This window comes from Augochlora pura, chromosome 1, assembly GCF_028453695.1.
Source record: "Augochlora pura isolate Apur16 chromosome 1, APUR_v2.2.1, whole genome shotgun sequence".
In the NCBI taxonomy this organism is placed as follows: Eukaryota; Metazoa; Arthropoda; class Insecta; order Hymenoptera; family Halictidae; genus Augochlora; species Augochlora pura.
In genome coordinates this window covers 11746900-11768446 of record NC_135772.1, presented here as the reverse complement: position 1 = coordinate 11768446, position 21547 = coordinate 11746900, and the positions used below count along the sequence as shown (strand labels likewise).

At 44.3% G+C, this 21547-nt stretch overlaps 2 protein-coding genes across 3 annotated transcripts; both read left to right on the top strand.

Moving 5' to 3' along the window:
- Window positions 1–1772: 1772 nt before the first annotated feature.
- On the top strand, window positions 1773–7012 carry Apd-3l (apidermin 3 like). 2 transcript variants are annotated; one of them, XM_078196575.1, is made up of 5 exons: window positions 1773–1820; window positions 4067–4343; window positions 4423–4791; window positions 4867–5028; window positions 6805–7012. In XM_078196575.1, the coding sequence occupies exons 1-5, from the start codon at window positions 1809–1811 to the stop codon at window positions 6825–6827; spliced, it is 843 nt and encodes a 280-aa protein (XP_078052701.1). In that variant the 5' UTR covers window positions 1773–1808; the 3' UTR covers window positions 6828–7012. The 2 variants fall into 2 exon arrangements, with proteins under 2 accessions (XP_078052701.1, XP_078052693.1); XM_078196567.1 differs by lacking the exon at window positions 6805–7012 and having other exon boundaries at window positions 1780–1820; window positions 4867–6401.
- A 10406-nt stretch (window positions 7013–17418) lies between these two features.
- LOC144478563 (uncharacterized) lies at window positions 17419–20143 on the top strand. The gene is made up of 3 exons (XM_078196587.1): window positions 17419–17430; window positions 18374–18716; window positions 19749–20143. Exons 1-3 carry the CDS (start codon window positions 17419–17421, stop codon window positions 20141–20143), a joined length of 750 nt encoding a protein of 249 aa, XP_078052713.1.
- Window positions 20144–21547: the final 1404 nt, after the last annotated feature.

Below are 21547 nucleotides of genomic sequence, written 5' to 3'. Positions count from 1 at the left end.
AAAGTGAAAATAGCCTGGTCGTCGGTACAATTCCGTAAGAAAATGAACGTGTGCGCATCGTTACATCGGGATCTTCATCCTCGTCCTCGTGCCGCGCGATCCAACGGATCTCAAACGTTCGATGTTAATAAGATCGGACGCTTGTTCTCAGAGGGCTAGTCGACCGAATCAATGAGTTTGATCTCTTTGCATTAATCATAAGAATATATAATATACAGAAATTCGCATTCGAGGACGCGAGTATCAGGTAACTCTGTTCGGTCGTTCGTTAGATCGAGAATCCTCGACGAGTACCGATTAAAGGGATACGTCGCGCGGTAACTGTAACTAAAATTTCGTCGGTTACGATGGAAACGAGATCCTTCGGCGGCGGCGGCTCGATTATTTCCCAGTTCCCGTATAATGCAGCGTGCCAGCTGGAATTAGTAGGTTGAGGTAATAAGTAACGAGCGACGGCGGCGGCGGCGACGGCAGGCAATCTATTTAGAAAAGAATTCAGGTTTCTTAAGGCCATTCAACGACCCGTAATTCTAACTCTTTAGAACGTTTCGCGTTTGCTACTAACGCGAAACTCCTTTTCGATGCGAAGACCTCGTTTTCCACGTAACGACCGCGGCCCATAATTTGGACCGCGCGTGTCGCCATTCTTGGATCTACGTCTCTTCCCTTCTTCCTTCCTCTCCTCGTTCGCAGACAATAAAATTTTTCACATAATGCCGTTTGAAGGGAAACTCTCGGGATCTACCGGGGATATAGCTGTCCTCGTAAACTTCAAATTTCCATGTGCACATATCCCGCCGGCTCTTCCAACCGGCGAACATGGAAAATACTCGTCAACTTTAAAAAGTACCCTACTATGTGGGTACAAATGATCCGAATGTGTCACATTAGATTTAATTTGATGAAAATTCTTCGACGCCCGGCGTCAAGACACCGCAATTTCTCCGAAGCGACATTTTCTTGCGTTTACGTTGCATCATGTCTCTGATCGTACTGCGCAATCGCCTCTTCATGATCGATTCGCAACTCGTCATGGAGATTAGCAATAATTTTCTAGCGGTGTCAAGGAACCGCAAGCGAGGAGAACGAACCTGTGTTTACTGCGAACACAAAGGTCTTCGCGCGGCGGAAACTGCGGTCGGCGGCCCGTAGCATCGAGATCGCTTTAATTAAACATTCGCCGTGTGCAACATCGGAGCAACGGTCGTTTTTCAAGGAAGACCGGAAGCAAGGGTAGCTGCGTTACGGGACAGGGACAGGGGCAGGGGCAGGGACAGGGACAAAAGCATTGTTACGGTCCTGCGACCGGGAAGAGGTTAGCGCGACGTTAACACGAAGTTTCGTGCCGCTTGTTCCCGGGCAGGACGAGAGAGTTGGGTATCGTAGGTGACCAGGTAACCCGGGTGGTACCTGGTTGCACTTGGTGTGGCCTGCCGTATAGATGCCGAGTGTGTAGGGCAAGATGGTGGGGCGGGTGGAGTAGGAGGCTGTTCTCTCGGCCGTTAGACGTTGGACGAAGCCGTGGAATACCCGCGAACAACCTACAACGGCAACCTCTATGGGCGACGTAAAAGGGGGGACCCCTCTTTGGCCCCAAAGACAGCTGGTGGGACTACGTTCGTCTATGCTAGCCGCTGGTACGACGTGGATTATAGTTTTTCTGGGGGGAGGGTGGTGGAGCGCCTTGCTTTCGAAAGGATGGTGATTGTGGAGCGTAGCCAGAGTAGAGTTAGGCGTATATAAGGCCCGCCGGCCCGGCCCAAGTCAGTCATTCACCGGACTACCAGCCCACCATACACACACCAAACATGAAGGCCTTCGTGAGTATCCACCACGGGGTTGGTGATTCGTGGGGTGTTCGATCGATATCCGAATATTCTCGGGTTTGACGCAGCCATCCGGTTCGCTCGAGTCTCTTGCAATATTCGAGTTCGCGCTTCCGCTGTTCGGTCCGCGATACAGTGATCCAGAAAACGCTTTTCACCTCGGAATATGAATATAAATTCATTCAAATTAATATTTCCATCGTGACGCCGTTCGGGCAGCAGCGGCAACAGCAACTATCTTTGAATTTTCCATTTGGCCCGCGAAACGTTCCGCCGCGAAATCCGATCAGCCGTCTCAGGACACACGAGCATCGCTCCTCTCTCCTGAGGCGCACTGGTTCGATCAGCCACGAGCGCGGAACACAGCCTCGAATCAATCAGGAAATAAATCGATTCAATTGGAATCTCTTATTACCTCTCGACCGGAGGTACAGAGATGGAAAGCGCTCCTCCGATCGTCGGGTGTTCTTTGCTCTCGTTTCTTCTCTCGGAGGATAGACCGCGTCTCGTCGGCGAGGTGGCGTGTTTCAATGTCACGGCTCGAGTGTTCTCGTCCTTTTTGCGCCGGGGAACGAACAAACGGGCCCGCGTTTGCCCTTCTTACGCGTTCCATTCATGCCGTGCACGAGGTCTCGTTGCACGGTACACTGACCGCCTCACAAAACCGGTTGCAGTAGTATCATCGTCATTCAGCAACAAGACCAACCGGGGACCGGTTCTCTGTCCCTGGCGCATCTTCATTCACGGGGATACCGTTCGTCGCTCGAAACTCGGCCGCTCTTCCTCTCGATAGCGCCGCGACTCGTTTCTTCCTTTGCCTGAAACCGGGAGAGTTGGATTAGCTCGAATCGATTTCCTTTCGCGGCGGATCGTTTCGCGAGAAGTGCCAGACCCGATCGCTTTAGAAATCAGCGTCGCGTTCGCTCAAAGTTTCCCCGTTGGTCGCGCAGTTCTCGGTTCCCTTTTTTTCTTTCTTTCCGGCGAACCATGCAAAGTGCGCTCGAAATCGCTCGTTTCGAAATGCTCGTTTCCTGATCGCCGGGTCGCGAGAATGCCCGGTTGGCCGCGTCGCACGGGCTCCGCGTTCCGTGCAAACGGGATGTGAAAGTTCCGCCAAGTCGCTGGATATGCATAGTACTCGATCGAGAACCGTTTAAGTGCAACTTGGGTTCCAAGCTGGGCGTGACACGCGTCCAACGTTCCATCCGCCGTCGCGATTACGCGGTTTGCATTTCCCGTGGTAACGCCGTGATCGAGTCGGCTTGGGTCGTAGCCGTTTTCCTGGCGATCGGTCAACGTTTCTTTCTTTGCAACGGAAGCAACGAACGATCCTCAAGAAACGCTACCAATCGTCGACGTTCTCGAAAGAAATCACGGTTTTTAAAAACCGTCGATTTTGCTCGGATCTGGTGACGATCATCCGGCTGTTGCCGGATGGATATCAGCAGACGTCGATTAATTGCAAACTCGACCGGATCGACGATTACGTTAATTCCTGGTTGTAAGTGCGCGAACGATTGCATAAAATGAGAGCGGGCCTCTTTTTCCAGTCGACGGGACAACCTATTAGCGGGTAACCTGATAGAATTTCTTCTCCTAATATGGTCGTTAGGCGTGGTGAACAGGCGGATTGATCGTGGACTACGATCGGGGGGGATAGAGGGAACGTACGGTGGGATAGTTAAAGCTCGCGAAAGTGTAATCGTTCCGTGATCGTTCCAATTGCGAAACGTTGCAGCGGTTTGTCTCGAGTTTTCCCGTGCGACAAGGTAGAAGAGTTACGGCGCGTTCGGCGCAATTACGAAACCAAGCGCGCGGTCCTGCTGCGCGGGCAGCTCGTAGTCCGCGTTGTCTAGAAAACATCGGTCTGTATCGGGATCGTTTTCCCAGGTGTTGAGAATCGTTTCCCGATGCCGTGTAAAACGACGATCCGCGGGACGGCAGGCGAGCAGGTATCGAAAGTGAAAGGCGCGGTTGGTGTTACCACCGAGCGCGTGGTAATCGGTGCCAAGCCAATGGGAGATCGAATCTGTGGTGATAGTCGGCGCGTCGCTTCCGTAAACCGACGCGGATAAGTCCGTCTTTGTTCACTGGTGGCTATTGCCTACCTCGGGTTTTCACTGTTCGAGTTGAGTCATCGTTTGCGGGATACCTCGATGGAGTAGACGCGAAGTCGACGCGAGAACGACCCCGTTGGCCCTCGACGATCGTCAGGATCGTGAACCTGTTCTTTTTTGCAGGTTGTGTTCGCCTGTCTGGCCGTAGCGACAGTCCGCGCTGGAATTGCACATGGACCTGGCATTGCTCTTGGAGGTCATGGAGGTCTTGGAGGTATCAGCGGCATTGGCTACGGCGGCGGTGCTAGTCTCACCGGAGGTCTGACGGCGGGAGCGAGCAGCGCGTCGTCCCTCCAAGGTGGTGCGTCCTCCTTGGGATCCGGTGGTCTTGGTGCCAGCTACGCCGCTGGTGCTGCGTCGGCGGCTGGAGCTGCTGGAGTCCAACAGATCATCTCTGGTGGTGCGTAAGAGAGGAGAGACGAAGACTTTGAAAAGAATGGGGCGCTCGCTCACCCGAACCGGTCTCTTCTCTTATACAGGAGTGATTGGAGGCAGGGCTGACATTGGACCCGCTGAAGGACCCAAGGCTAACGTTGGACCCCAGACCGGACCCTCTGACCTCGTTGGACCCCAAGAAGGTGCCAAGAACGTAGGTGGACCCCGTACCGGACCCGCTGGACTCGTAGGACCCGCCACTGGACCATTCACCAGTGTGGGTGCCTCTGCTGGAACCTCCACCCTTGTTGGACCATCCCAAGGACGCGCTAACCTGGTAGGACCCTCCACCGGCGGTGTTGCTCTCCTGGCTGGCAGTGGAAACATCAACGGTGATGACGGAAGCTCTGGCTCCGCTGCCGCTGCTGCACCCGCTGGTCTTGGAGCTGCTGGTCTCGGTCTCGCTGGTGCTGGTCTGTATTCGCAACGATCTCCTCGGAAACGATAGCAAAAGGAGTTGCTCGAATGATTCGATTACCTCGTTACAGGTGCCATTGCTGTTGTGGGTGGTGGTGCCGGTATTGGTGGTGGACTCGGCGGATACGGTGGTCTCGGCGGACACGACGGTGGTGTTGCTGTGATCAACGGACCGTCTGGCGCTATCCATGCCGGTCTCGGCTCCCACGGAGCTATCATCTCCGGGGGATACGGCAAGTACTAGACGTTCTAAGGCCCCAGCGATCTCGGCTCGGCGACGGCGGCATTCCCACCACAGTCACTTACCGGTCTCAAACGATCCTCAAACGCGCTCAACGTCTTCTTCCCCAAAGCTTCGTCCAACCTGGGGACATGGTCAAAGCGCCGGCGTTAGTGGTGTAGTCGGTATATAGTCGGAATATTAATCGCAGTCCAGTCGGTATATATCGAGACACGGTGAAGCGCGAGAAGTCCGAAAGCCCGATCAGAGTCGGCTCTCCTGCCTTCGATCTCGGGTTTAGATCTCTTGGAAATGTGTAACACCGTGGTACGGCCATTCGTGATCCGCGGCCTCGTCTCGACCACACTCGGTTGTCCGCGGGAACCCAGGCTCGTCCCTGAACGGAACGGGCGAACATTTAGTCAATTTCGTTTCATCAACTGCACGCGACAGGAGGAGGTCGATCGGTGCCGCGATTGCCAGCCGCGATTACAGTTTCACCGCGATCCAACATCCGCGTCTCGCGATCCACGGCCGGTCTCGGCACGGGGCGTTCGTGAACGCTTTTGTCGACCGATCGAAGCTTTCGATTAACCGAACGATCTATTCTTTGCCGCGCCAACTCGAGTCAACGCGAGCACGTTGGACCCGGCTGCTCTCGCCATGGACCCGGCACGTGGGCAAGCTTTGGTGCTTCGTCGTTGGACCAACTGGGCCTTGTTCTGTTTTCTGAACACCCACCGTTGCTCCGGCAGTACACTCTCTATTTTTTTTTCTCTTGCGTCTTCCACCATCCGTAAGGCCGCCGCTCTTCACACATATTTGCTACTCTCTCTTTTTGTCTTTCTCCTTTTTTCTGATGAACCCGCGGCAACGATCCTAACCGGTCGCGACCCACGGGCTCACAAGTTGTTATACTCACTGCCGCACTCAAGCATACATATTATTATTACATTACTCGTCCATGCGCATATATGTTTTCTCTTTATATATATATACATGTATACATACTATTACTACTATTCCTTCGCGTATATATATATATGAACACATTGCCACACGCGCGCACACACACTATTACTATATGTGTACTCGTATATATACACACAATTACACATATATTATATAATCGTGTTATATGATAGTGAAAGAGAGAGACCGGTAGATTATGGTAGGTCAGCCCTTTCCGTGAGTGAATGAATGTAAATAGATGGCGCGCCGCTGCCGGCCCCCGACCCCGCCCGCCCTCGTCATACCCTTTCTTTGCGATCACGACTAGCACCCCACCACCACCATAGATAGATACCACATATTTATAGCGTTTATACATTTATACAATACTTTATATAAAATAAAGCATCAGTATTTAAAACTCACTTCTCCGATCATTTCACTGCCCTACTCGCGAGATCGAGTACTATATATTCTTCCACCATCGTTCGAACGTTCCTCGTTGATCAGCGCTCGCTAGATTCGTATCGACGCGCGATATCTCCACTTCTACCGTGCTCTATGCGTTTAGCTGCAAAAACTTCGCTCGATGCCTTCTCCATTCAGTACCAATATTCGCGAGAATCACGAAACGTTTTCCCGATTCGAACATGTTTCCTAACCGTTTTCAGATTTCCAACCACTAACATCTAACAATTCACAGCATTTCGCCACTGCATTTCACAGCAACTCGACAAACAAACAGATGACATTACATCTCGAAAACATGTAGCAACACACGATTACATTCGACAAGCATCACATTGGACATTGTATTCTTTTCGCTTTTCAATTAAAGAAAAGTGCTGCGGATACCACTGAAATGATTAAATGTCATTTCTTCCTTGGGCTGGGAGGTTCTCCTACGGGCGGCTTGATCACAGGACCTTGCCTCGTCGGATTATCATCTAAAAAAGCGTTCATTACATCAAACCGTCGTCTTATCGTCGAGAGGGGACTACTCGACAGTTGCCTGAAACGTGGACAAAGTCAACGAAAGTAAATGGCGAATATATCGAGGATTGAAAGATATCTTATGTATGTATGAATCTTCTGTAAATAAACGATAAACTTATTTTAAAAGAAGAAACAAACAGATCCAATTTATTCTTAAACCCAATCAAAAGGATTCGCAGGTTTCCGAGAGACACGCCCCAACGTTCTCGGCCATTAAAACGTTTCTCGCTGATTTCCCTTCGGTTCGTGATCTTTACCCGTCTTGCACGCGACTCTTCGAAACGATCGTCTATCTCCGGACTCGCGAGCTCGTTGTTTCGTTGGGATAGCCTGAAACGGAGGAGGATCACAAAACTGCAACTCGATTCCCCGAGCGATGAAATCGTTTGCGAAGATTAGCGAACTTCAAAGAATGTCGAGTCAATCCATGCCGTCGCTTTCGAAAGTTTGCCTGGCCCCGTGAATTATCGAGCAGCTTTTGCGACCTAAGGCCGTCGGAGGCGATTATGCGAGATCCTTTACGGACGCGGACCAGCGATCCATTCAAACAGATGGAACAATGGCGTCCAGGGGATTGGAAACTCGAACTTTGATACATTACTCACTGTCGATGAACTGTCGCGTAACAAACTAGAATTATTAATAATTTATAACAGCTTCGATTCGTACCTCCACATTTCCGAATCGCTAAACCGTTAACATTTTCGTCGGGGAAAACTGTAACGTCGGAACAGGGAACGTCAACGTTTTCCTTTAACAAAACTGCCGTTTACATAAGCGAACGGCAATTACGTGTCGGTATTTCTGTTTCCAATTCATTAAACCCGGCCCGAGCAATTTTTGCAATCAGAGGCGCCTCAACTTCCATCGTAAGTAAATACTTCTGGCGAACGAAGCCGACGATTTCCTCGTGAACGCGTGTGATCGGAATGGTTCCTCGTCGACGATCGCGAACGGAAATTTTCCTCTTTCGGAGACTATTTGTATTTGTTCGCTCGTTTAAGGTAGCAGCTTCTAACGAAGCGTTAGGCTGCAGCAGATCGACCGCCTGTTGCTGGGGTTCGTTGCACGCGCCCGGTTTGCTAATGACAGATTTGTCAAGAGTCGTCAGCTCGTTAGAAAGTTCGACGTCCGAATCGAAATTGCTCGTCTGCGCGCTAATGACGTCGCCCGTCGCGTGTCTCCTGCCGTAAGTGAAATCTTCACCTTCTATAATTCTAGAGTTGCATTTGCATAATGCCAGGGCTCCGTACTCTTCCTAGAGTTACACGCACGCGGCCGACAATTTCACTGAGCCGCGTATCAGGCCATTATATAATTTCTCCAAAGTAAAACGACATTAATACACGTTTCAGTTTCCGGTGGAACTCGAGGAGCTGGACCCTCGATTTGTTCCAGGTTACTTCGCGCACCGCCAGTGCACTGCGAGCCGCACGAGCGATCGGATCGATCGCTTCGTCATCGTTACCAGAGGTAACGTTAAACCACGATGATTATTTGTCCGTTTTTCGGGATATTCCTCTCGAGCGTTAATTGGTTCGTTGACAATTACAGTGGAGACCGATGCTTGTGCGAGTTGCAAAGGAACCGATGGTGCGAAACTGTCTACGGAAAGGATAACCAACGCTTTGTGGAACAATACCCGGGCCGTTGCGCGCTCCTTTTAATTGAGCATGCTTTCCGAGCACCGCGAAATGGACTTGAAACTCGCTGAACAAGCTTCAGGGGTTCGTCTATACACTTTGATCTTGAAACAAATGAAAATGCTGGCGCACCCTTTGATCGCGGCATACACTTCGGTCTGAGTTGGATTCAAATATTTCCAAAGAGATTTCCAGTGTCACGGAACGTTCTGCCGCAGCTTCCGACTTACGCCATTTTACTAAAAATGCATTGCGCCGAATATTTATCAATGCCGGAACATTCGCTTGCCCGATGAAAATCTAGAAACAAACGCTTCAAATGCTTTTGCTTTTGATTTGCTTATTGTTCGTTAGCCAGTCAATTTTATAAAGTTTTACAAATTTTGTTCAATCATAAATCGAATTAACGTGAAAATTTTGGCGTATGCATCTACAACGAAGGCTACGTTTTTTGTTCATCAGGTTTGATTTGCATCAGTGATTTCAAAGTAATTCAAAAGAGGAATACGACTGTACGTGCCCAATGTTTGTCGCATCACTCTGTTTCGCTGAGCACATTGAACTAACTGAAAAATGAAAAATATCAAAATATGGCTATTCAAAGAAAGGAACTAAGAGACCATGGTAAGTTTCTTTTAATTCTACTATAAAAAGTTGTTACGGTAAAATTTATTCTTCACTTATTAATTTTTGTTACATGTTTTAGGATCTACTTTGGTTTGAGACCAAAATCGAACTTCTTACTACACCAACTAACGAGTTGGACTAGCCACTAGGCAACTCTAATTCGGATGGAGGACTGCTAACAAGAGGGAACCAGTTCTCAACAAAGGCTAAAATAAATCGTATAAAGCGGATAATTTCGTTAACTGGGAGTAGTGAATCGTCGTCCCGATACAGGACGATAAAGACGACGAGGCACGGCTGAAGAAATAAAATGCCTCGAGAAATCTCTGACGACATTTTAGCAGACAATATAGAATCCGTAATCTCCATTCAAGACCTGGAAGCACGAGTTCTCAATGTCGATCGAGCGGGCATTAAAGCAGATCGTCCGGCGCTGACCCATCATATTCGACTTAGAAAAGGGGGTTGAAACTTCCCTGCCTCGGTTCGCCACAAATACTGCCGGGGGTCTCCGCTGAAAGTGCTTTAAATCTCTTCCATAGTCCAAATTCGAGAGGTGAACTCGAATGGACGGGGATTTCCGGGTTCTGCAGTTGACCGCGAAAAAATAAAAGCCATTGAATACGCGCTAACCGATGGTGCTCGATGGAATCACTTCGTGAATGGGACGGCTCGATGATACGTCAAAGATGGCTAGTCAATGGCTAACCGGCACAACGCAGAATGTTCAACCAATTTCATTGTTTCCTTACGGAAGTGTTCGTTCATCGATTCTCTATATCTGTCCGGCACACTAACCCGAAGACAGCTCGCCGATAAAAATGAAATTTCATCTCCTCGCGCGTCCCTTTTTTTTGTTCGACAGATGCGACTAGCGAGCGATTACTGAAAGTAGAATTGAATCAAGTATATTTCTATTCCTACGAGTCTGATTGTAGAAAATATCTTGAGTCGATGAGCTTCAATTGAAAGCCTCGCCGATGCTTTCAAAGTAGCCGCATGAATATTAACGACTTTTTCTGTTGTCTCTATCACAAACTTCCAAACCCTGTAACTAGACCATCCATTAACCCCTTGCACTACGATTCCTTTCACGCTGCATTGATTAGCACTTGTTTGTCGTTAATATTTTCCTTAATAAGACCAGACAATTCTTGTTTCTTTTATTGTCATTATGCACTTTCGTTTTCATACTTTGATACAGGAAGAATAAATTTTATTTCCATTTAAAATAAATTAATCATATTCGCGAATTTAGTAGATATTTCATGAAATTTGTATCACGAGTCCGACTCGTTATTGTAGTGCAAGGGGTTAAAATAACCATTTAGACGAATTTCAGCAGGTTCTTTTCAACGCGTTTTCGAGCTATTTTTTCGAACTAGATCGCCTGTAATTTTAATTAATAATAGTTAATAATAAATTTTAATTACTTTTCTACTAGAAATGTGTTACCTAATTATGTAAGCTACGTAAGACAACTATTTTATGTATGCATAATTGTTCTCATTGTCAGTCATTCAGTTGGGTGGCAGGTCTGACCATTATCGGCTGATTCTACTTCTTGTAAATTGAGTAAATTACTTTTTGTAACACGACCATATTATTGTCGACGTAAAAATAATTGACCACAGGACAAATTGTTGATTTATTCTGTAGTTATTTGCTTTCTATCATAGTGTTGGTCATTGTTTAAAGAATTTTTCCATACATACAAGATCTGTAAGTACAGGATTTCGTACTTCCTCTTATTTTGTGTGTTAGAAACAAGCTTGCTTTTATGTATGCATATAAACATGTGTGTAAATACGTATGTATAAATAATGAATATTTTAAATATATTTGATATTAACTTTTTTTAGTATATACATAACCTACAAAATATGCTGTTAAATTAACCACTCTTTTATCCGGCTGGGGTCTAGTCCCGCAGGGGCCAAATAATTGAGAGTCTACTTAATGCATGCTAATGTGAGCAATCTTCACAATCGTGTTTCTAGAAAATGATGCATTATTTAGAAACATTTCATTTGCATTTTAACAATTTTCTAAATTATAACACATCAATATTTATAATACTTATATCTTTACAATACTTAATATTTTCAAGATAATATCTTTCGCCAAATGTTGCATTAAATACAATTTCATAAATTTCTATTACGAAAGCTTGGTTTCAAACTTAACTTCTATTAAGCAGTATGTCACTAAATGTGGTATTATATTTCAGACAGTGGTACTTGTATCGACCGAGTTACCGTGTAATAACCGTTTCTATATAATCTACAATAGACAGAACGGGGAAAGCGAGAAGAGGAGTGGAACAGATGCGCAATTTCATCGGAATAATTCAGAAATCACAGGTAACGGTTTCGTAATTTCCCGCCAACGAGAAACAGACAAGTGGCCTGGCATATCGGCGATCAGGCGTGGTCCTTTCACTCTCGGGGGTGTGCGATTCCTACACGAGTTCCCAGAAGAATCTCCTTACGAGGCATACGAGCCTGGGTTATGCGGCCAAGGTCATTTCGACACTGAATCTCCGATGAGACTGACTGCCTCATCGAACGGAACTCCGCGGCTGTGAATAAGACCGCGGGTTTCCACCTTGATTCCCATCAAACGATCTCGTGTCTTCGACATTGCGCTTCTTTTCGAATACCCTACTTTCTTTATTTTAACATTGCCAAGGTCGAAAATGATTTCCAAAGCCAAATTCGGCGGTACCCAGATGTCATTTCTCGTGTAATTTCTGAGCATTAACTCTTTTGAGTCAAGAATTTTCTATTATTATTTTAGTTACTTTTATACTAAAAATCGTTAATACTAAGGTAGGAGGTTATGTGTCGATTTTTTAAGCTGTGCTACAATTTTGAAAACTGGAACATGTGTTGTATCATTTCTTTTTTCTTTTTTTAGTGAAACAGCTAAAATGGACAAGGTAAACATAAATCTAAAAGATTAATCTAGTAATCAATGCGCAGCCGATTTTTTTACAAAAAGAATTGTTCAACAAACATGTTGCAAGGATCTATTCATTTTTGTCATAAGTGTTTAAAATGCGGATTATGGTAAGCAGTATATTCTAGATCTTATGCAAAATAAGATTTGCCCTTATCAATTGTAATTTGTATAAAATATATATTTATTTCTCTCTCTACTAATTTTGGAAGTCTGTGAACAATATAATAGAATCTTGTCTATTTTTTACCACTTTAAACCCTCACGCGCATTTCTGTCACTAATGCATAAGGTCCGGAGTCTATTATAGCAATCATCCTGGAAGAAACAGCGTGAACAGCATCTACGCACATGTTCGAAGCCGCGAATTTTCATCGACTGTGCTGCGCCATCGTCCTCGGCCGTCGACTAAACCGTGATGTCGGAAACGAACCGTTTAACAGCGTTCTCAGAATTTCCATAACGTTCTGGTGAACACGACCTCTCCTTGCAGGTCGCCCGACGACGCCGGTCCCCGTGTCGTTTTGAAAGAGAGAAGGTCCGCACGCGTGTTCATACATAATTCAGTGTTTCATTCTGCCACCGATTACGTTTCCCGTGTATGTTCAAACAAACTGCGGACGTAACGCTAACGAGCCGACCGGCTGCGGTATGAAGCATCGGGGTCTTGACACTGAGAAAACAGCGTGCACGGGCATTGAACAGTTTGGTATTGTTAGTCGTGAAAAGTATTAAATCAAGAGAGTAACGCGATCGTCGACTCGCCACGGTTCTTCGCGAAACATTTCCTAATTCGCGTAGAAACGGTTGTTCTACGTCGTTGTTTTAGAATCTCGTTCTCAAAGTTCGTTTAACGCCTCCTTTGGGTTGATTATCTCTGTTACAAGTGTTGTTGCACGTACAATCTTTGATACTTCGGAAGTTAGATTGAGAACGAGGACAATAAGGTGACTAGAAGTTCGAAGAATCTTTTTCAGAATTTTGCAGGACGCGCGTTAGAAAAACGCGTCCTATATTTTCGTTTGTCTTTCGGTCATTTTCACGATTCAAGTTTCTATCTTAAAGAGGTTATTTTAATTATTACATGTAGTAGAATAATTCCGTTCTCAATATTTCAAAGTTTATTACGGTAGGTTACAGCTTAGATTTTTACTCATATAGTGCAAAATTTGATTACAATTTCTTTCAATCGGAGTAAAATTAGCGTATAGCAACAACTCGATTTTTTCAATAACGAAGTCGATTTCATAATTTCATATTTTATTGTTTACTTTATAAACCGGCCTGTGTCCGTAACATGTTTATTAAGAGGAAGAACACAATATATGCGTACATCAAACGTAATGAATAAACATGGATATACTGTCTGTAACAGTAACATCGATACCGCGACAGTAATTCACGCATTTACTGTGGAATAAACTGGAAGATTCCGATTTAATTGTGACGAGAAATGAACAGCGTCCGTTAACTTTAATTACGTTCGGTAATATACTGAATATGCAGAAATATACTGAAACTGTCAATTACTGATTACCGAGGGAATTAAATCATTTATTGAATCAGTCGGGGCAATAAATGACCATATTACTAAGGGAATGCATTTAAATACCTCTCTTAACTCTTTGCTGTACTTTGATAAGTCTGATTCGCGATGAGAATTTCGGGCCAATCATAAACATTGCGGAATCGTAATATAATTTAACTTGTGTTCACCAGTTCGATCCAAGCATGAATGTCACGCGCGCACTACTTCGCAGGAAATCGCAGGTACCATTTGTTCCAAGTTCCGACAATACGTCTCTGTCGCTACGGCTCCTTTCGCGATCATTCGTGGGCCCGAATTCTTCCGAGTTGAAAGGTACGGCAAGGGGTTAATCAGTTAACTACAATTGTCAGAATTGTGTTCAACACAGTGTTTTCTGTTACAGTATCGGGATCATAAACGCCATTCACAATTTCAGCCGCTTGGCTTGCATTTTCACCATTATCAAAGAAAAATTGTAAAATGTACCGAATTTTCTCTATATTGACTTCCATTTTTAACACCATGTAGCTCGGAACTGAATGAACCAAACAAAAAACAAAAAAAGAATTTTTGTAGTGCGAAATGTCACCTTTCCAACGAGCATAAATCTGAAATTGTTTGATCGATACTTTAACAGATATCGATCTCTACAGCCGTCTATCGAAAAAATAATGGATTACTTTTTCCCCAACCTAATATTTATGGTACAACCGTATGACGGTGAGAAGACACTGGATGCAAAATTGGGAAATAATTCGGACACGTGCGACTTCAGTCTCGGTTCCGCGCGGAGCAGCTAGTAGGCTACCTTGCTCCCATAAGAATCCCAAAGTATTGCGTCCGCTGAACGGCACAGACAATGACTGCAAATGTCAGTCTCACCATTAGCATTGATCACGTTCAATCTGAGCGGGGCAGCCGTTCCTCCTCGATCGTTCCAAATACGAATTTCAAGACGCGATTGCTCCCGACGCCAATGTAATCGTCAGTAAATTGTTCCGCTGGTAATATCGTTCCAGCAACAACCACAAAGGTCCTACTCGTTACCGCAATACCCTAAGATACCGTTTGACTGCGGTTTGTCCTATTAGGTACGACATTCTCACATTAATTCGATTGTTTCTGCGGTGATACTAAACGCGACATTCGATGCCTATTCACCCGATTAACCCTCGGCTGCTAGTTCAGGGTCGATTGTTATATACCACGAACAGGTTTCTGTTAAACAGAGTTCTCTGACGAACATACACAAGTCACACTACGAATTATAAATTCTAAAAACAATTTGTATGTTCGATAATATTCTCAATGTATCGAAAATGTGTATTAAATCAACAAAAAGGCCCTATTTTTTAAAAGTAATTCTTTAAAATGTGTTTCTTTTCATTATGTCAAATGAAAGCGTTCTTTCGTCAAGTTTTAATATAATAATAATAATTTTAATTATGTTTAAATTGCGAATTTTATCTATTTAGAGCAAACCTGAGCAGAATTACAACACTGTAAACACTTTAATAGAATTCCAGAATATTGTTACAATACCTTCGACCTATCAAAGATGTGGAAAAAAGATGTTCGCTTGAACTTATCAATTACTATAGTTTTAGTATAAAATTATTTAACGAAATACTTCGACAGAGCGTCTAGTAAAAGATAACTAAATTTAAGTTTCTAGATTATGCTATCTCTCGAATTAAATGACTAAATGAAAAGCTGGCGACAATGTTAACGTCGTAACTAGCTGCATTATGTAAAAAGAATTCAATTTAGAAGAAGAATGAAACCTGTATCGGTAACCGGAGCATCGAAGATCGCGTCTCTTGTTGCGACTGTGGATTAAAGGTCACGTTCAGCTCGACACGCTTTACGCCGGTAACTTCGTCTGCAGGCAATATAGCGTAGAAAACCGTATTAATCCCTGAGAACGTGACTCTTTCCCACCCATAATGTTAGCGTTCGACTTGCTGCAGCTAACCCGATCGGTTGCTTCACTAGCAAAGATGACGCGGTTGCCCGCCGCCCACGGTTTTTCGACTAACTGAGAACACGAAGTGTGAGATAAGAAAAATGCGCGATATGAATCACGTTTCGATGTAGCTATTTATCCTCTGCATCGATCCTCCGTGGATTCCTGAAGCAATTACGACGGCAGATCCTTCAACCATATAAGAATCGTCTAAGACATCATCATTAACTAAAGATACATTTCCTTTCTAAATAATTTGACATCTTAGTTTTATATTTGACGTGGTAATTTTTCTATTTACATCATATATGTTTCCCTATATGTTAAGGTTGATATAAATTAATATATGTTACACATATATTGATGAACCGTAATTGATTGTATCGTCAGTTAGAAATTTAATAAAGGATTTACACGCAAGGAAACAAAAAGGTCTGTTAAATTAGTAGTTAAATTGGTAATTTGGCAAGTAAAAACTTCAACGATTCAACTGCTAGAATCCTTCATTTCGATTTTAGGATAATACTTTACACATTTCCGTTAGAATCGTCGCAAAGCAATAAATGATTTTGTAGCATCTGAACACAATCAACGTTTTCATATTACGTTCGCGCAATAGATATATTCAGCATTATGAATAAATCTCTATATAAATTCCGTCCATAGAACAGCAGATTTGCATAAAGATACACAGTCAAGTAACATTTAGTACGCGAATGCAAATGCGCTGCCGTCGAAGCCAATTACACCCGAGGTTAAAGATCACGCCTCCGACCATTCAGTCGCCACGTAAAATCGCAAATTACACTAATCCCGTTGCAATCGCCTCCACGCTGCCGATTCTTTTGTTCGGAATGCGCGATTAAATCGAAAGTGACTCTACTTATCCCGCCCGCGAGAGTCGATGCTCCCCTCGCGACAGTTATTCCACCGCGTACCCCCGAGAGTTAGGGTCGCGTCATATTTACGTCGAAGCGCAGGATTCGCCTCCGATCACAAAAGGAGATCCATCGAAACGCTGGGCGAGGCGGACAATCCGCAGCGAAGACGAAGCGTTCTCACGAATGGCTCGAACGAACGGAGAGATTCGATACCATCGGGGCGCCTGGCGAAACGATACAAGTTCGTCAGGCGACAAAGAGGATCCTGGACTCTTTGCAAGCCTGGAAACTTTCTTGAAGGAAACAAAATCTGTCTCTCTCACTCTGTATCTGTCTTTGTCTTACCATCTCTGCCGCCTCTTCCATCTTACAGAGTATTGCGACGTCGCCGACGCAATAAATGTATCGACGGGTCGCGTCAAAGGGAGATGGAAATCCGCTCGTCGTTTTGTTTCACAGGCTCTTCTTCGGCACCCTAGAGACGCGGAGTCGAAGAGAGAGAGAGAGAGAGAGAGAGAGAGAGAGAGACCTGGCCGATTGTCCACGGTTCGGTTCACCGGGCTGTGGTGAAACGATGAAGAAACAATGGCGGCAGAAAAAATTCGCCGGATTCCGTTCCGAGTGGAAATGACTGTTTCCCAACGATCCGCGGCCGAAGGTCAACCAATGGGACCCGCACGTCCCGGGGGTGGGTGTGCCGGATGGTGAACTTCTTACACAATGGCGAGGCTGCACCATCAGCGGATATGATTTGAAGGGATCAACGGGGGCGCGGTCGAGATCCTGGAGTAGTATATAAAGTCCGACCAAGTCATCCGTGAGCACACTCAGCAATCGTCGGTCGGCAAAGATGAAGGCCCTCGTAAGTATTCGATACCGCCGCGCCTGTCGGAAGCGTCGAGCAGTGAACTTTCCTACGCGCGACGTCGCCGTGGATCACCGATCCATATCGGATCGAGAAGTTCGGGGTACGGTGTGAAGGTGACATTGTGGCGGTGCCGGTTTCACACCTCTCGCGGGCGACGCCGACACTTTTATCGCTCGCGCGCGGATTATCCGGGAGAGTGCCGTCTGCGCGCGTACGTCTTCACGTTGTCTCGTGGAGAGGGACTCGGTAGTGTTGACGAGAACTTGCTAATTCGTTCGTATAAAATATTCGTTGCTGTTGTCATTCTATTTGGAGGATAGTCGGAGACATTTCGAAATCTTCATCGTACCTATTCGAATTTTTGTGTATCATTTTTCTTTCATATATTTTTCAAGCTGTTTTTGTTTGAGATCGGGGCTCGCTTTCTCAGTGGGAATATGTTAAGAAATTTGAACTTGTTTCTAGGGAATAAGAATTTAAGTAGAACACTTGTGGCTCTGGGTAGAAAAGTGTCATCAATTATGGTTCAAATATTTCTAAATGCATATACTATACATAAATACAAGAGTCGTTTAGTCACACCTTGAGAAAATAATTCCCAACACAGTGTAGAAACAATTGTATGTCATCCGAGACAAATTCATTGCTCTTCGTGAATATAATACATATTTATAAAGTGTGCTTAATTAATACAACTAGTTGTATTCAATAAGTCACCGTGACATAACCAACTAAACTACAAAATTGTCAATTTCAATTTTAAAGCTTTTCAAATTCAAGCTTTAATATGTTCAATCAAAATTGCAAGGGGAAACTTGTTACTATAAATATAATAAACACGGGTAACTTGTTAATCAACTTAAAATTTCATAGTCTATTAATAAGTGTGATAAATGCTTTAGATTTAAAACATTGTTACTTGCCTTGGAATTTCCAGCTCATTCTGGCAGCTCTGCTTGCCTCCGCCGCAGCTGCGCCGCGCCAGCGTCGCGAAGCTGTTTGGGGAGGCTATGGTGGCCACGGAGGGTATGGTGGTCATCTCGGATACGCTCACGGAGTGGCACTGGCTGGTCCAGCTCTTGGACCGACCAGTGTTGCTGGTCCGCACGTGGGATCAGCCGTCTTGGCTGCGCCTTCGATAGGACCAGCAAAATTGTCTGGATCCGTTGCTGGCCCGGTGCACGTTTCTGGCGCAGTCGCTGGTTCAGCGGTCGTGACTGCATCTGTTGCTGGTCCTGCCCATGTTGAAGGTTACGGTGGACCCTACGATGGATCAAGTGGTAAGTATTCTTGTCTTTGCTTGGCTAAAGATATAATTAATTATTCATGGCACGTCTTCACATAGCGAAAATTATACAATTAACCCCTTGCACTATTATAAGGAGTCAGACTCGGGATACAGGTTCCATACACGATCTACTAAATATGAATATTATCAATTTCTTCTACATGGAAATAAAAATAAATTCTTCTGTTATTAAAACTTAGAAACAAAGATACGCAAAGATAATAAAAGGAACAAGAACTGTCTGGTCTTTCTATTAAAAATATTAGTGTAAGGGGTTAAAACACAAGTAAGATATATCACGCAAATAAGTAAATGCAAAGAACATTTTCTTGGCAATGGGATTCAAATAAATAGTTTCTATAACAAACGTTAGTCTCGAAAAATAATCTTTGGTAGCATCGTGTCAACTAGTAATACATTTTCCTTAAAAAATTACCTTACTAAGGACAGTGCAGTTCGTATAAACTTAACATTTATGTCTTAAAAAATATATAATGTACTCAAATTGACAGACAATATGTACAAAAGAGATTAACCCTTTGCACTTGAGTGCTGACTCTGTGGCACCACTAAAATTCTTCTATCACGTTGCAAGATCATTTTTATATATCTTATTTATTTTATAATTAAAAAAAATGTTGAATAATGAAATTGTTGGTAATGTGTCATAAGACTCAATTTCGTATGCAGAGAAGTGCACTTTGTTACACCGAATGGAAATACTATGAGCCAGGAAAATTATTTTAGATTTACAATCAAAATGGTTTCGAGTGCAAAGGGTTAATACAAGTCAGCTTTCCGCTTTCATCATGAAAATCTTGAAGACCTAAAAAAAGACAGAATTTATTATATCTATACATTATATTTCAGTTAAAATTATCTTCCTAACTTTACTATGATCTACACATGTAAAAATGTTACACAACTTAACATCTCTCATGAAATGCATCCTTAGAATCATTTTTTTAATTATTTCTAAACAGCGTTTGTGAAAGTTTTAACATTACCAACCATAAAATTGTAGGATTGGCGTACGCAGGCCCAGGATACGGTTACGCCAGCTATCCAGGTTACGCAGGATACGCAGGGTACGGAGGGTACGCAGGCTACGGGGGCCACGGTGGACACGGAGTGGTCTACGCAGGACCAGCCTCTCATGGTGCAGTACTCGCAGGGCCAGCATCTCATGGTGCAGTATTCGCAGGGCCAGCGTCTCATGGCGCGGTACTCGCAGGGCCAGCATCTCACGGTGCAGTAATCTCGGGACCAGCGTCTCACGGAGCAGTCCTCTCCGGACCCCACGCAGGAAGCGCAGCCGTGTCCGGGCCCAACGCTGGTTCGGTGGTGATCGCTGGCCCCTCTGGTAAAATCACGGCCCATGGAACCGGGCATGGTGGCATCCACACCGGCCATTGGTAGAGAATGCGAACTGTGAAGAAGCGAAGAGTTTTGGAAACCTCTCGATACCAACCGCGTCGAGTTACAAGATTTACAATAGTTGCAAGTTGAACCCCCACGAAGAACGGTCCATCGGGATAACGAACTCGGTGATCTGTACTCCACGACGTTTCCCCGCGCGTGACACACTTTTATAATTACGTTTTTAAATAAATAGTTAGTACAACGTTTGATACAACGATCGCCTCGTGTGGAATATTTTTTTTTTACAGACGCGGTCTCTCGTCTACGCTGTAATTCTTATTTTGATCTCCTGTGGTAATAGATAAATACGATTCAATTACAGCCAGTGGATATGTTGTCCAATTACGATAACCATTATTATTATCCATTAGCGGACTAACTTTTTCTATCCGATCCGCAGTTGCCTCAAACGTCCTCTGTCCTTTATCGTCGATATAAATTCGTTATCTCCTCTACTTTATCGGAGGGTCTACTTATTAAATTATATCATAATTTAAATTAGTTAAATTAGTTAGCTGCATTCGTTGCGATTGAAGGAGTTTCATTGTAACGCAATGTGTTGCCCATCTTCGTAGTGATTCCGTAAGTCCACTGTCAAAAAATCCTCGAACGTGTATTACCTCATTGAACTAGAAGGTTTAGCATTCTTCGACTTCATATCTTTTATCAAAAATTAATTATAATTATATCAGTTTACATTTTCATTAGTACAACAATGAATTTTCTAGAGTCTTATATATGTTTCTCAAAAATAGTTTCACAAAATATTCTTTTTTAGTGATCTCGCTCGTAGATTTTTACTTTGCATTTAATATGCCTAATCGTATTTTATTTTTAGTCTCGTATGTCGAAAAGGTGCTTTGTCTCCTTTCTTTACCTTCTACGTGATTTTGAAAATGACCTTTTCTGCTTAAAAAATTCGTAAACGGCACAATGGAAATTATATGCTGTCAATCGATTATTTAGATTATTTTTATTTCCCGCTGAATAATAATATCCCGATAGAGAGCCTATCTATATAACAATTATCGGTGATTACGCAATTAATCAATTAGAAATTAGCGTCTCTTAATTAAAATCGCAAATTGGTGGATTGTCAATGGCGAAACATATCTGGGCTAATTAACTCGCCTACGGCATTCAAGAGGATAATGAATTACTGTGAAAATCCATTATCCTTTATAAATTCGAGAAATGCATATTCAAAATATGAAAATTCAATTTGAACCGAAGTAAAGCTATCGATTGGATCTAGTAGATCGTTGCCGATCTCGCGTTTTGTAACGGTTATCTCCCGGGTAACGTTCGAGGATTGCGCGGGTCGATGATTTAACGTACAAGGAACCGGAGTCGACTTGAACAGTTGACACAGATCCGTCCCGTTAAAACGATATATGCCGG